Below are 16,679 nucleotides of genomic sequence, written 5' to 3' on the forward strand. Positions count from 1 at the left end.
TTTCAACCACTCCACAAATGTCTTGTTAACAAAATATAGTTTTGGCATTTCAGTTAGGACATCTACTTTGTGCATGACAGAAGTAATTTTTCCAACAATTGTTTACAGACAGATTATTTCACTTATAATTCACTGTATCACAATTCCAGTGGGTCAGAAGTTGACATACACTAAGTTGACTGTGCCTTTGAACAGCTTGGAAAATTCCAGAAAATGATGTCATGGCTTTAGAAGCTTTGGATATGCTCATTGACATAATTTGAGTCAATTGGAGGTGTACCTGTGGATGTATTTCAAGGCCTAACTTCAAACTCAGTGCCTCTTTGCTTGACATCATGGGAAAATCAAAAGAAATCAGCCAAGACCTCCACAAAATTGTAGACCTCCACAAGTCTGGTTCATCCTTTGAAGCTATTTCCAAATGCCTGAAGGTACCACGTTCATCTGTACAAACAATAGTACGCAAGTATAAACACCATGGGACCACGCAGCCATCATACCGCTCAGGAAGGAGGCGTGTTCGGTCTCCTTGAGATGAACGTACTTTGGTGCGAAAAAATGCAAATCAATCCCAGAAAAACAGCGAAGGACCCTGTGAAGATGCTGGAGGAAACGGGTACAAAAGTATCTATATCCACAGTAAAACGAGTCCTATGTCGACAACCTGAAAGGCTGCTCAGCAAGGAAGAAGCCACTGTTCCAAAACCACCATAAAAAAGCCAGACTACGATTTGCAACTGCACATGGGGACAAATATTGTACTTTTTGGAGAAATGTCCTATGGTCTAATGAAACAAAAATAGAACTGTTTAGCCATAATGACCATCGTTATGTTTGGAGGAAAAAGTGGGATGCTTGCAAGCCGAAGAACAACATCCCAACCGTGAAGCACGGGGGTGGCAGCATCATGTTGTGGGGGTGCTTTGCTGCAGGGAAAGCATGTGCGAGCAATTAGGCACCCGCTCTGTCAGGAGGAATGGGCCAAAATTCACCCAACTTATTGTGGGAAGCTTGTGGAAGGCTACCCAAAACATTTGACCCAAGATAAACAATTTATAGGCAATGCTACCAAATACTAATTGAGTGTATGTAAACTTCTGACCCACTGGGAGTGTGATTTAAAGAAATAAAAGCTGAAATAAATCATTCTCTCTACTACTATTCTGACATTTCACATTGTTAAAATAAAGTGGTGATCCTACTGACCTAAGACAGGGAAGTTTACTCGGATTAAATGTCTGGAATTTTGAAAAACTGAGTTTAAATGTATTTGGCTAAGGTGTATGTAAATTTCCCACTTCAATTGTACATAGCGCATTGATGTGAATCGTGGTTGGCTGTTCACAAATGCAGATGTGTATTTTAACCCAATAATGGTTGAATTGAAGAAGTTTAAGCTGCCTATCAATCATTGTTTTTGCGACCCAGTGGACAACCAGTGAAAAATATTCTCTTGCAACAGCTGCATATTGCGGATCCCAGCCTGAGGAATACAAGTGTGATGGAGTTTTTACCTTCTAAACTCCTCCATGGTATTGTGCTCCGTACTCTCAAAAACTAGTTTAATTTAAGAATACCACAAGTGGGGCATTTATTGCTCAATATAATTTGTGCTGATAAATAAATACATCCGTAGGCCTAACGGACACAAGCTCAAGGAGAGCAGTTGTTCCTCGACCACGAGATCATTTGCCAACCATTCAACCTTGAGTGTGCATAGTCAATGCAGCAGATGCAATAATATGTTGATGACACCGATTGTGCTTTCCACTTTGCTTCTTATTATAAAGAACACAAGCGTTCTATAATTACACTTAGTTTGTGTGTCTTACTGTCTGCAAAAGCTAGTTTGTCTTTTCTTAGCAAGTTGTGGCTAAAATAAATTGTGTAAGACACTAACGTAAGTCGCTAGTTAGCTGGCTAGCTAGCTAATACATGTACTGAGTGAGAGCAAATGAAGCTAGCTAATACAGCCTGATACCAGTCCTGGTGTACGCCTAAATCAGCATGTTTGTGCAACAGCATCTTCTAAATCAGGGAGGAATAGGCAAAGCGTTAATATTTTAGCTACATGATGTAAGAGAAAACAACATTTTAATGTATCCGAAGATTAAAGGGTCCTACTCCCCTGGGGCACCTTGTCACAATTACGCATCCATAGAAATTCTATTCATATTCTGATTCCTTATTCTATGAATGCCTTCCTGGCTCTTTCAATAGTTGTCCTGTCAAACAACACTGTATTCAATGAGCACACTATTACATTCCAACTATAAAATTAGAATTGCCATTATATTTCCATGATTACAAACGTTCACCCAAGTGTTTTAATCTAAATTGCAATTGCAATATTTAGTTAAAAATAAGGCCTCGATTATGTTTTGCCCATATCGAATCAAATTGTATTTGTCACATGCACTGAATACAGCAGCTGTGGTATTTAGGTAGTAGACCTTAGTGAAATGCTTGCTTACAAGTCCTTAACCAACAATGCAGTTAAGAAAAAATACCTAAATAAGAAATAAAAGTAACAAATAATTAAAGAGTAGCAGTAAAATAACAATAGCGAGGCTATATACAGTTAGTTAATATGTACACCTAGGTAGAGTTATTAAAGTGACTATGAATAGATAATAGCAGCAGTGTAAAAGAGAGGGGGGCAATGCAAATCATCTGGGTAGCCAATTGATTAGATGTTCATGAGTCTTGTGGCTTGGGGGTATAAGCTGTTTAGAATCCTCTTGGACCGAGACTTGGCGCTCCGGTACCGCTTGCCGTGCGGTAGCAGAGAGAACAGTCTATGACTAGGGTGGCTGGAGTCTTTGAACATTTTTAGGGCCTTCCTCTGACACCGTCTGGTATAGAGGTCCTGGATGGCAGGAAGCTTGGCCCCAGTGATGTACTGGGCCGTACGCGGTACCCTCTGTAGTGCCTTGCGGTCGGAGGCCGAGCAGTTACCATACCAGGCAGTGATGCAACCAGTCAGGAATGATAACTGCCCTCAAATGTTCTGTTCAGTTAATCAGAATGCCCCCTTTTTAAAAAATGATTTGACATTTATGTGTTGCCAGCCTAGGGTCATGCACAACTCGTATAGCAAATTTAAATGTTTTATTCAAAAACACAAAATACTGTCAAAAAATTAACAATATTGTCTCATAATATTTTGGCCAAATCAAACTTTATTTGTCACATGTGCCGAACACAAGTGTAGACCTTACCGTGAAATGCTTACTTACAAGCCCTAAACTCTTCTTGAACTGCACAGTTGGTGAAGAAAATATTTACCAAATAAACTAAAGTAACACAATAACATAACAATAACGAGGCTATATACACAAGGGGTACCGAGTCAGTGTACAGGTTAGAGGTCATTTGTACATGTAGGTAGGGGTTTAGTGACTATGCATAAGATAATAAACAGCGAGTAGCAACAATGTACAAAACAAATGGGTCAATGTAATAGTTTGGTGGCCATTTGATTAATTGTTCAGCAGTCTTATGGCTTAGGGGTAGAAGCTTTTAATGAGCCTTTTAGTCCTACACTTGGCGCTCTGGTACCGCTTGCCGTGCGGTAGCAGAGAAAACAGTCTGACTTGGGTGACTGGAGTCTGACAATTTTATGCTTTCCTCTGACACCGACCGATTATATTGGTCCTGGATTGCAGGAAGCTTGGCCCCAGTGATGTACTGGGCCGTACGCACTAACGTCTGTAGCGCCTTACGGTCAAATGCTGAGCAGTTGCCCTACCAGGCGGTGATGCAACCGGTCATGATGCTCTCGATGGTGCAGCTGAATAACTTTTTGAGGATCTGGGGATCCATGCAAAATCTTTTCAGTCTCCTGAGGGGGAAAATGTGTTGTCGTGCCCTCTTCACTGTCTTGGTGTGTTTGGACCATGATAGACCGTTGGTGATGTGGACACCAAGGAACTTGAAACTCTTGACCAACTCCATTATAGCCCCGTTGATAATGGGGGCCTGTTCGGCCCGCCTTTTCCTGTAGTCCACGATCAACTCCCTTGTCTTGCTCACATTGAGGGAAAGGTTGTTGTCCTGGCACCACACTGCCAGTTCTCTGACCTCCCTATAGGCTGTCACATCGTTGTCGGTCATCAGCAAACTTAATGATGGTGTTGAAATCGTGTTTGGTCACGCAGTTGTGGGTGAACAGGGAGTACATGAGGGGACAAAATACACACCGCTGAGGGGCCCAAGGTGGTAAGGGTCGTTGCCTACCCTTACCACCTGGGGGTGGCCTGTCAGTAAGTCCATAATCCAGTTGCAGAGGGAGGTATTTAGTCCCAGGGTCCTTTGCTTAGTGATAAGCTTTGTGGACACTATGGTGTTGAACGCTGAGCTGTAGTCAATTAACCTCTCTAGGGTACGTGGGACGCTAACGTCCCACCTGACCAACATCCAGTGAAAGTGCAGGGTGCCAAATTCAAACAGAAATCTCAGAATTAAAATTCCTCAACCATATGTATTATTCACCATTTTAAAGGTAATCTTGTTGTTAATCCCACCACAGTGTCCGATTTCAAAAAGGCTTTATGACAAAGGCATACCATGCGATTATGTTAGGTCAGTACCTCGTCACAAAAAAACACAGCCATTTTTCCAGTCAAAGAGAGGAGTCACAAAAAGCAGAAATAGATAAAATGAATCATTAACCTTTTGATCTTCATCAGATGGCACTCATAGGACTTCATGTTACACAATACATGTATGTTTTGTTCGGTAAAGTTCATATTTATATCCAAAAATCTCTGTATACATTGGCACGTTATGTTTTGCCTCCAAAACATCCGGTGAAAGTGCAGAGAGCCACGTCAATTTACAGAAATACTCATCATAAATGTTGTATTATCATCAAGTGTTATGCATGGAATTAAAGATATACTTCTCCTTAATGCAACCGCTGTGTCAGATTTCAAAAAAGCTTTACGGAAAAAGCACACCATGGAATAATCTGAGTACAGCGCTCGGAGACCAAAACAAGCAATACAGATACCCGCCATGTTATGGAGTCAACAAAAGTCAGAAATAGCATTATAAATATTCACTTACCTTTGATGATCTTCATCAGAATGCACTCCCAGGAATCCCCGTTCCACAATACATGTTTGTTTTGTTCAATAAAGTCCATTTATGTCCAAATACCTTGTTTGCGCATTTAGTACAGTAATCCAAATGTGCTGGCACTAGGTCCAGACAAAATCAAAAAAGTTATATTACAGTTCGTAGAAACATGTCAAACGATGTATATCTTTAGGATGTTTTTATCATAAATCTTCAATGTTTCAACCGGAGAATTCCTTTGTCTTTAGAAATGAAAGGGAATGGAGCTAACTCTCACGGGCGCGCGCGCCTGACTGAGCACATGGCCTTCTGGCAGACCCATGACTCAATCACCTCTCATTCTCTCCCACTTCACAGTAGAAGCCTGAAACAAGGTTCTAAAGACTGTTGACATCTAGTGGAAGCCTTAGGAAGTGCAATATGACCCCACAGACACTGTATATTGGATATGCTGACTTGAAAACCTAGAAACCTCAAATTTCCCAGTTCCTGGTTGGATTTTTTCCTGCCATATGAGTTCTGTTAAACTCACAGACATCATTCAAACAGTTTTAGAAACGTCAGTGTTTTCTATCCAAATCTACTAATAATATGCATATCCTAGCATCTGGGCCTGAGTAGCAGGCAGTTTACTCTGGGAACGCTTTTCATCCGGACGTGAAAATACTGCCCCCTACCCCAAAGAAGTTAACAGCATTCTCACATACGTGTTCCTCTTCTCCAGGTGGGAAAGGGCTGTGTGGAGTTCGATTGTGTCATCTGTGGATATGTTGGGGCGGTATGCGAATTGGAGTGGGTCTAGGGTATCCGGGAGGATGCTGTTGATTGTGAGCCATGACCAGCCTTTCAAAGCACCTCATGGCTACTGATGTGAGTGCTACGGTTAGGCAGGTTACCTTCGCTTCCTTGGGCACAGGGACTATGGTGGTCTGCTTGAAACATGTATTACAGATTCATTCAGGGAGAGGTTGAAAATGTCAGTGAAGACGCTTGCCAGTTGGTCCTCCCATGCTTTGAGAACATGTCCTGGTAATCCATCTGGCCCCGTGGTTTTGTGAATGTTTGTCTGTTTAAAGGTCTTGCTCACATCGGCTACCTAGAGCGATATCACACAGTCATCCAGAACAGCTGGTGCTCTCTTGCATGCTTCGGTGTTGCTTGCCTCGAAGCGAGCATAAAAGGCATTTAGCTCGTCTGATAGGCTTGCGTCACTGGGAAGCTCGCATCTGGCTTTCCCTTTGTAGGCAGTAATAGTTTTCAAGCCCTGCCATATCCGACGAGCGTCAGAGCCGGTGTAGTATGATTCATTCTTAATCCTGTATCGAAGCTTTTCTCGTTTGATGGTTCGTCTGAGAGCAACGTTAGATTTCTTATAGGCGTCCGGATTAGTGTCCCACTCCTTGAAAGCGACAGCTCTAGCCTTGAGCTCTAATCAAATCAAATTTTATTGCTCACGTACACATCGTTAGCAGATGTTAATTTGAGTGTAGCAAAATGCTTCTGCCATGATAGATGCGGATGTTGCCTGTAATCCATGGCTTCTGGTTGGGTTATGTACGTACGGTCAGTATGGGGATGCCGTCATCGATGCAGTTATTGATGAAGCCGATGACTGAGGTGGTATACTCCTCAATGCCATTGGATGAATCCTGGAACGTATTCCATTCTGTGCATGCAAAACTGTCCTGTAGCTTGTAATCAGGAATCAGGAGGTTAGAATTATTGTCAGGTTTGCCAAATGGAGGGTGGGCGAGAGCTTTGTTTGCATCTCTGTGTGTGGAGTAAAGGTGGTGTAGAGATTAATTTTACATTTTTTTCTCTGGTTGCACATGTGACATGCTGCTAAGAATTTGGGAAAACTGATTTAAGTTTGTCTGCATTAAAGTCCTCGGACACTAGGCGCGCCGCTTCAAGGTGAGCATTTTCTTGTTTGCTTATGGGCTTATAGAGTTGTTTGAGTGTGGTCTTAGTGCCAGCATCGATCTGTGGTGGTAAAAAGACGCCTACGAATAATATACATGAGAACTCTCTTGGTAGATAGTGTGGTCTTCAGTTTATCATAAGGTACTCTACCTCAGGCAAGCAATACCTCGAGACTTCTTTAATATTAGACATCGCTCACCAGCCCAGCCCTAGTGTGTGTGTTGTCCTAGGAACCTCTTCTGTCGTTGCCGCAGGTCTGTGTTCTGTTCATGCAGACTTTGTTTAATTGTGAAACGAATCTGAAGTGAACACATCTTAAGCTGCTCCTTCCCTCCCTCCATCATGACACTGTGCTCTCACTCTCCTCTCCTCCTCCTTCCCAGAGTCTGCCTGCCTGCCTGTGAGGGTGTCCCCGGGTCGTGGTTGGGGCCAGGCACCGGTGACATGTGGCATTGTGATATCTGTCGCCTCCTCTCTTCCTCCACCACACCAACAGACACGTTTACAAAATGGCTGCAAAGGTCACGCTCTGCTCTGTGTGTTTTCACACATCACAACCCCAGGGCTCATTCCAGCCTGTTTTCTTAGCTTTTTAATTTTAGACATTCACTGGCGAGCCGAGTTTCAGGGCGCCACATGCATCCCTTGGAAGAGGAGGGCACTGTGTGTGGGGGGGGGGTTGTTGTCGCTAGCTGACTGGTCCAACATAAGTCACCTCAAGTGCAGCAGCGTCATGTTAACTGTGATGTGCCATGGCAGACTACAGCACAGACACACACTCTAATTATTGTCCTCGTTGGACATAATAATGATCTAATACGATTTAGTGGTTCAGGAAGAGTCAAATTCTTTCTCTGTTAAAGGGACACTTTGGGATGTTGAGTCAGATGAACTTGTGTATACCATTTTGATGTCTCTGTGTCCAGTATGAAGGAAGTTAGAGGCAGTTTTCTGAGCCAATGCGAACTAGTGTCTCCCACAGACTTCCAGTCAATGCGCTATCTGCTAGCATGCTAAAATAAAATTGAATTTGTCATGCGCCGAATACAACTGGTGTAGACTTACCGGGAAATGCTTGCTTTATTACAAGCCCTGCCCAATGATGAAGAGTAAAATAAATATTTATATATATATATATATATATATATAGTAACACATGCGGAATAATGTTTTATTAATATTTTTTAAAAATCACATTGTAGGATTTTTAATTTATTTATTTGCAAATTATGGTGGAAAATAAGTATTTGGTCACCTACAAACAAGCAAGGTTTCTGGCTCTCACAGACCTGTAACTTCTTATTTCAGATGCTCCTCTGTCCTCCACTCGTTACCTGTATTAATCGCACCTGTTTGAACTTGTTATCAGTATAAAATACAACTGTCCACAACCTCAAACAGTCACACTCCAAACCCCACTATGGCCAAGACCAAAGAGCTGTCAAAGGACACCAGAAATTAAATTGTAGACCTGCACCAAGCCTGTTCAGGGGCAGAACGACAGTCATTGTATCATTTCAAATCGAAAGTGCTGGAGTACAGAAACCAAAATTTAATATAAATGTCACTGTCCCAATACTTTTAGAGCTCACTTTGGTTTATATGTTGTCAACAATCTAAGCCAACCCAGTCTGTTTTGACCCGTACTTCCGCACGTGTCTGTTTTGTTGCTAAACAACCAACCCGTCTATAGGATTCCACCTTCCTCCTTTGTTGTCCTTTTGCATGTTCAATGTCTCATCGGAGGTCCGTGTCCTGTTCCTTGTAAGCGGTAGCTCTAGCCTTTAGCCCAGTGTGGATATTGCTTGTAAATCCATGGTTTTTGGTTTGGATACATTCTTACTGTGGGGACAACGCTGTCTATGCACTTATTGATGAAGCCCGTAACTGTTGTGGTAAACTCCTCAATGCTATCGGATGAATCCCGGAACATATCCAAGTTTGTACTAGCAAAACAGTCTTGTAGCCTCGCGTCTCCTTCATCTGATCACTTCCGTATTGATCCCATCATTGGTACTTCTTGTTTGAGCATTCTTTTGTAAATAGGAAGCAGGAGAATGGAGTCATGGTCAGATTTGCTGAAGGGAGGATGAGGGAGGGCCTTGTATGTGTTTTTGGGGGTAGAATAAAAGTTTAAGAATTAGAGTTTTAGCGTCCCTAGTGGCGCAATAGACTTGTTGGTAGAAGTGAGGTAGGGCGGTTTTAAGTCTCCAGAAACACTGCCTCTGAGTGAGCGGTTTCTTGTTTGCCTATGGTTCGAGAATGGTGCTGGCTTGTGGAGGGATGTAGACAGCAGTGATAATTTCGGATGAGAATTCTCTTGGTGGATAAAAGGGTCTGCAGCTTACCCTGAGGTATTCTATACTGAACAAAAATATAAATGCATGTTGCATCAATTTCAAAGATTATGCTGAGTTACAATTCATAGAAGGAATCAGTCAATTTAAATATATTCATTCGGCCCTAATCTATCGATTTCACTTGACTGGGCAGGGGCGCAGCTGGTTTTTCCCCACAAAAAAAGCTTTATTACAGACAGAAATAGACCTCAGATGATCCCGCAGGTAAAGAAGTCAGATGTGGAGGTCCTGGGCTGGTGTGGTTACACATGGTCTGCGGTTGTAAGGCCGGTTGGACGTACTGCCAAATTCTCTTAAACAACGTTGACAAACCTGCACATTTTCGAGTGGCCTAGTATTGTCCCCATCACAAGATGCACCTGTGTAATGATCATGCTCTTTATTCGGCTTCTTGATATGCCACACCTGTCAGGTGGATGGATTATCTTGGCAAAGGAGAAATTCTCATTAATAGGGATGCAAACTAATTTGTGCACAACATTTGAGATACATTTCAGGTAACTTTTATTCCAGCTCATGATACATGGATCAGCACTTTACATGCTGCGTTTATATTTTTGTTCAGTATATATCAGGTAGGCAAAAGCTGCTAGCAGATACCCATAGACCTCCAGTCATTGTGCTAACTAGCGTTAGCAACTTCCACCTCTGCACGCAGAGACATAGAAATGATATCCACGAGTTCATCTGATGCTGGGGGAAGTAGATAAAGGGCCTCATTGGCAAATCCTGAATTATCCCTTTAACTGTAAATATGCATAAATAATCACTAAGTTTAATGTTGTTTTTCTGGACAGGAAATGCCATGTTCAGCAGAAAAACTAGGAGATGAGATGAGATGGATTCTGCTTTATCACACAATCTATTGTAAACCATTCCATGTTCAACATGCTGTAAAACTCTAAGCATAACTGCAAGGGAAGGCATCAGGGGTGTAGGCCTACGTGTGTGACTGTGTGTTTTCTGTGTCGGCCTTGCAGAAGCCGCTTCAGCCGGACATGGGCCACAACTCTCTGGCTAACTTCCAGATTGAGAAGAAGATTGGGCGGGGCCAGTTCAGTGAGGTGTACCGGGCCAGGTACCTGATGGACAACACCTCCATGGCCCTCAAGAAGGTTCAGGTGAGAGAGCCTCACACACGCGCGCACACATAGCACACACCATAATATTTCCCCCACCTTTCAAGATACCCAAGGACACATTTCAGGGGTTTGATGTCACCAATTTTCCTACATATTCTTAAACTACTTAATATTTTCTAGTTCAAATCAACATCTATATCTGAATGTTTATCAAAGTTAGCTGACTAATTTATCAAATGTATTAGTGTACTTGCTGAATGCAAGACCACTCTAGAAATGGCACATACTCATATTATTATAATTTGCCTTCTTCCGCTCGCCCTAGTGCTTTAACTGCTTGAAAAATGTTGTGGCCATAAAATGATTAGCATAAAAATAATCCACCAACAGTAGTGGTAACTCTTGAACTAGAGGCACCAAACTAACTTTCAGTCTATCTAATCAATCACTCAATCGATCAATATTTCCATCTACCTACTTTTTCAACTATAACCAGTCACTACCGTTACCAGTCACTGCAGTCATTAACACTACTGTGACTTATTCTACAACCACAAATACTTTAAGACAAGCACACACACATTTTCTTTAGGAAATATACTTTTGTAGTTCATCCTGCTTTGCGATCATTACTCTATACTAGTGTATACACGATATACCGGTCCAATAATGTCCACTTCACTTTCATGCGTATCATGTATAGTATCTCTTTCCAGCCATCACTCACCTACCTGCATGTCTCTCCGTCCGCTCTTCCTTTGCATCTATTCCTCCATAAATGTTTTAAATATAATTTAGCCATGATGGAGAGCGGGGTTGCAGACCCTGATGTCTTCTGTTGTTACATTTGTACATGTTTTACATTAGAGCAGTGTGCAGAGCGAGCAAAGTTGATACATTGTATCAGTTCATCGCCTGGTATAACCAAGAGCACAGGCCAGTCTGAGTAGGCTTTGCAATTGCAAGTTCGCTCGTCAGAGGAAAATGGAATTAACTTCATGACAGGCGTGTTTGCAGCTTTTACAGCAACGAAAACAGCGTGTCTAGCCCAGAAGAAAAGCGTGTCTAGCCCAGAAGAAAAGCGTGTCTAGCCCAGAAGAAAAGCGTGTCTAGCCCAGAAGAAAAGCGTGTCTAGCCCAGAAGAAAAGCGTGTCTAGCCCAGAAGAAAAGCGTGTCTAGCCCAGAAGGTTAGAAAAATATGACCCATATTACCAGAGTTCCCTTTTTTTTTCTCCCTGTACGATTTCGCACGCATTTTTAATCAAATTTCACAAACCATGTCGCAGGCCATTTTAAACTAATCCTGTTGTTCATTCATGTTACCGAGCTAGCTAACAACCTATTAACTTGACATTAGCTCTAGGCAAATTAGATTGACACGAGTAAAGTAAAATAGTCTGCTACTCATGAGATGTGCTTCAAAGGTAGGATTTATATAAGCCTAATGTAAGCCTAAACTATATATATATATATATAAAACTACCTCTTTCTGGTGTTCCTTAAATTCTGTTTGGTGCCTAATCCTTTTAAAGTTGGGAGAAGTTTGAGGGAGGGAGATTCTTCTCTGTTAACTGAAGAGTAAAGAGGATTTCAGTGTTTTCCCCTTACTGCCACAATGACATGCAGACCATAATGCATGTATATTCATTCCTCCAGCCAAATCACGGGTAGGCTTCTGCAAATATGAGCAAATCAGCCTTTCTATGCATTATTCTATTTTACAGTGAACAGTGTGAAGTTAATTCAATATGTGTTGTATTGAGTTGAATTGTGAATATCAGTTACAGTATTTTTGCATAGCACATGCGCATTACATTTATAAAACGGGAACAAGTGTTCTGGGTAGGGAACAGGACAAGGACACTGACGCCCCTCTGAATTGTATCACAATATTTTGTGATTTTGATGGATATGATTTATTTAAGTGTCTTACACCTACCGGTGCCCAGCCCATATGAGCTTTCAAGACACTACTAAATACATACCATTTTCCTTGTACTCAAAACAAAATAACATTTTTACAAATTATAGGCATACAATAATCATGGAAAGTACAGATACCATCTAGCCACACTACACAAACAGTACATTTCTCCTTCTACTCCAGGCATTGTGAACAAACAATACTACTTGGTTATCGTGATACTTGGCCTGGTATTATATTGTTAGTAAAATGTTTGTGTCTTGACAACACTACTCTCTACTATCTCTGTATTTAATATTTAACCGTGTCTTTATTTGGGTTTACTGCATTATTGAAATGCTTTATTAATATGTGTATGTGTTAAACAGAGTGCTGGAAGACCGACTTGTCTAACTAGATTCAACTGTCAGTGTTCATGTCTGGTGGTGGTGTGACAGTCTTCATTTACAGATTCCCTCTATAGACTGTAGAAGGTTGGCTCAGAAAGTAGGAAACTAGTGTCTTCGGATTATTCCTTTATCACATGGGAGTGCTTGCCACACTCTAGTGACACATACAGTAGTTTCCACCATCATGTCACCTGAAGTAAATTGTTGAACACACATTTCTATGTTTATAAGGTGCATTATGGCTCTAAAAATATAGAATTACTCTGTATGCTAATTCACGTTGTGTGTGTGTGTGTTCACAGACACAGCTCTTTCTTTAGCTAGTCAACCCACAACAATTTACCTCCTCGTCTAAGCAACATCACAAGATGAGTATGTCAATGGGTTCACTTTACCGAGAACCACGCTTGTGATTATCAATACAGCTAGCTATCAAATCAAATTTTATTTGTCACATGAGCCGAATACAACGGGTATAAGACCTTATCGTGAAATGCTTACTTACCATCCCTTAACCAACAATGCAGTTCAAGAAAGAGTTAATATTTGCTACATTAACGAAAGTAAAAAAATAATAATTAAAAAGTAACATAATAAAATACAAAAATGAGGCTATATACAGCGGGTACTGGTACCGAGTCAATGTGCAGGGTTACAGGTTCGTCAAGGTCATTTGTACATGTAGGTAGGGGTGAAGTGACTATGCATAGATGGTTAACAGTGAGTAGCAGCAGTGTAAAAACAAAGGGGGAGTGTTAATGTAAATATTCCAGGTGGCCATTTGATTAGGTGTCCAGATGTCTTTGGGGTAGAAGCTGTTTAAGGAGCCTTTTTGTCCTAGACTTGGCGTTCCCGAACCGCTTGCCGTGTAGGTGAGGGAAGAACAGTCTATGACTTGGGTGACTGGAGTCTTTGACAATTGTTTGGGCCTTCCTCTGACACCGCCTAGTATATAGGTCCTGGATGGCAGGACGCTTGGCCCCAGTGATGCACTGGGCCGTATGCACTACCCTCTGTAGCGCCTAACGGTCAGATGCCGAGCAGTTTCCATACGAGCCGGTGATGCAACCGGTCAGGACACTCTCGATTGTTCAGCTGTAGAATTTTTTGAGGATCTGGGGACCCATGCCAAATCTTTTACTTATTTATTTTTTCCACCTTCTATTTAACCAGGTAGGCTTGTTGAGAACAAGTTCTCATTTACAACTGCGACCTGGCCAAGATAAAGCAAAGCAGTGCGACACAAACAACAGAGTTACACATGGGATAAACAAACGTACGGTCAATAACACAATAGAAAGTCTATATGCATAGTGTGCAAATATATTAATATTAGGGAGGTAAGGAAATAAATAAGCCATAGTGGCGAAATAATTACCATTTAGCAATTAACACTGGAATGATAGATGTGCAGAAGATGAACGTGCAAGTAGAGATTTGGTGCAAAGGAGCAAAAAAATAAGTAACAATATGGGGATGAGGTAGTTGGGTGGGCTCTTTACAGATGGGCTGTGTACAGCTGAAATGATCGGTAAGCTGCTCTGACAGCTGATGCTTAAATTTAGTGAGGGATATATAAGACTCCAGCTTCAGTAATTTTTGCAATTCATTCCAGTCATTGGCAGCAGAGAACTGGAAGGAGAGGTGGCCTAAGGAGGAAATGGCTTTGGGGATGACCAGTGAAATATACCTGCTGGAGCGCGTGCTACGGGTGGGTGCTGCTATGGTGACCAGTGAACTGAGATAAGGTGGGGCTTTACCTAGCAAAGACTTATAGATTACCTGGAGCCAGTGGGTTTGGCGATGAATATGTAGCGAGGGCCAGCCAACGAGAGCATACAGGTCGCAGTGGTGGGTAGTATTTGGGGCTTCGGTGACAAAACGGATGGCATTGTGATAGACTACATCCAATTTGCTGAGTAGAGTGTTGGAGGTTATTTTGAAAATGACATCGCCGAAGTCAAATCGGTAGGATAGTCAGTGTTACGAGGGTATGTTTGACAGCATGAGGGAAGGATGCTTTGTTGCGAAATAGGAAGCCGATTCTAGATTTAATTTTGGATTGGAGATGCTTAATGTGAGTCTTTAAGGAGAGTTTACACTCTAACCAGACACCTAGGTTTTTGTAGTTGTCCACATAAGTCGAACCATCCAGAGTGGTGATGCAAGATGGGCCGGCGGGTGCGGGCAGCGATCGGTTGAAGAGCATTTAGTTTTACTTGCATTTATGAGCAGTTGGAGGCCACGGAAGGAGTGTTGTATGGCATTGAAGCTCGTCTGGAGGTTTGTTAAAAACTTGTTAACGGTACAGGTCCCCCTAGGGGTACCACACCCCCCGCTCAACTGAAACAGTGGCGCACAGAATGCAAAAATTTTCTTTGAAATATTTAACCTCCACACATTAACAAGTCCAATAGCTCAAATGAAAGATAAACACCTTGTTCATCTAGCCAGCGTGTCAGATTTCTAAAATGTTTTATGGCGAAAACATAGCACATATTTATGTCAAACCACCACCAAAGACACAGCCGATATACAGCCATTTTGTCGAACAATAGATGCAATCACAAACGCAGGATTAAAAGAAAAATAATTCACTAACCTTTTGAAAATCTTCATCAGATGACAGTAATAGGACATGTTACACAGTACATTTGTTTTTTTCAATAGTATGCCATTTATATCCATAAATCACCGTTTACATTGACGCAATGTTCAGAAAATGCTTAAAAATATCCGGAGAAATTATATATAACTCCGCCAGATAACAGCAATACACATCATGAACTTTGACTAAATATACATGTTCTACATATAGTTAGAAAGATACACTGCTTCTTAATGCAATCGCTTTGTCACATTTATTTTTCACGTTACAGAAATCGCTCACTATTCAATAATCTGAGACGGCGCTCAGACGTAAGCAATATTTCTCTGCAATGTTGGAGTCAACAGAAACACAAAATTACAACATAAATATTCCCTTACCTTTGATGGTCTTCAATCAGAATGTAGTGGAAGGACTCATACTTACCCAAAACAGCGTTTGGTTTCAAGTCGTGTGTGTTTGTGTTAGCAAACGCGACAAATTCCGGCTGAAATGCAGCCAAAATGAACTCTGGTCTCGAGGGGTTGCGCATCAAAACTTCAAAATTACATATTATATGTCGACTAAACTGGTCAAACTAAGTGCAGAATCGAGCTTTAGGATGTTCTAAACGTGCAAAACTATTATCTAATCTCTCAGGCGAACGTGCTCAAAGGGTCGTGTCTTCAAGAAGCGCGCTCCCGTAACCTTGAATTTTCTCGTGATACTCAGTCTTTTCCCGCGGGATTTGCACAATTAAACGCTGTACTGAATGAGGACATCTAGTGGAAGACATAGAAAGTGTCTCCAGATCCATAGCTGGTTGGGAAGGGTGGGGGCGATGACGTCAAAGTTGCCCCAACTTTTAGTACTCCAAAAATTGTTTGAGAGATTTCCTGCCCTGTGAGTTCTGCTATACTTACAGACATAATTGAAACGGTTTTAGAAGCTTTAGAGTGTTTTCTATCCAATAATTATTATTATATGCATATATTAGCAATTTTGGACAGATTTTTTTCCCAGTTTACTATGGGCACGCAATTCCTCCAAAGGGGGCAGTATTCTGCCTATCCTTAACTGGAACCTCTTGCAGCTCCCCCCCTACTTTGTACAATTTCCGCCTGAAGACATACCCAAATCTAACAGCCTGTAGCTCAGGCACAGAACCAAGGATATGCATATATATGAATGTAGGAGAATAACACACAATAGATCTGGTTTAATAGAAAAAAACATCTGGTTTTTAAAATGAACAAGATAAAACAATGGATGATTGGGAAAAGTGAAAAATATAAGAGGGCAACAGTACTTGTTTTCAGAATGATAACTTCC

General features: G+C 41.6%; 1 protein-coding gene across 2 annotated transcripts in view; it reads left to right on the forward strand.

Moving 5' to 3' along the window:
• Positions 1-16,679, forward strand: part of nek7 (NIMA-related kinase 7) — a 141,989-nt gene that overhangs the window by 83,540 nt on the left and 41,770 nt on the right. For both annotated transcript variants that reach the window (XM_029686769.2, XM_029686768.2), the window contains exon 3: positions 10,346-10,486. In XM_029686769.2, coding sequence (XP_029542629.1) covers positions 10,346-10,486 — 141 coding nt within the window. The remainder of the gene's footprint in view (positions 1-10,345; positions 10,487-16,679) is intronic.

This window comes from Oncorhynchus nerka, linkage group LG17 (assembly GCF_034236695.1).
Source record: "Oncorhynchus nerka isolate Pitt River linkage group LG17, Oner_Uvic_2.0, whole genome shotgun sequence".
Taxonomy (NCBI): Eukaryota; Metazoa; Chordata; class Actinopteri; order Salmoniformes; family Salmonidae; genus Oncorhynchus; species Oncorhynchus nerka.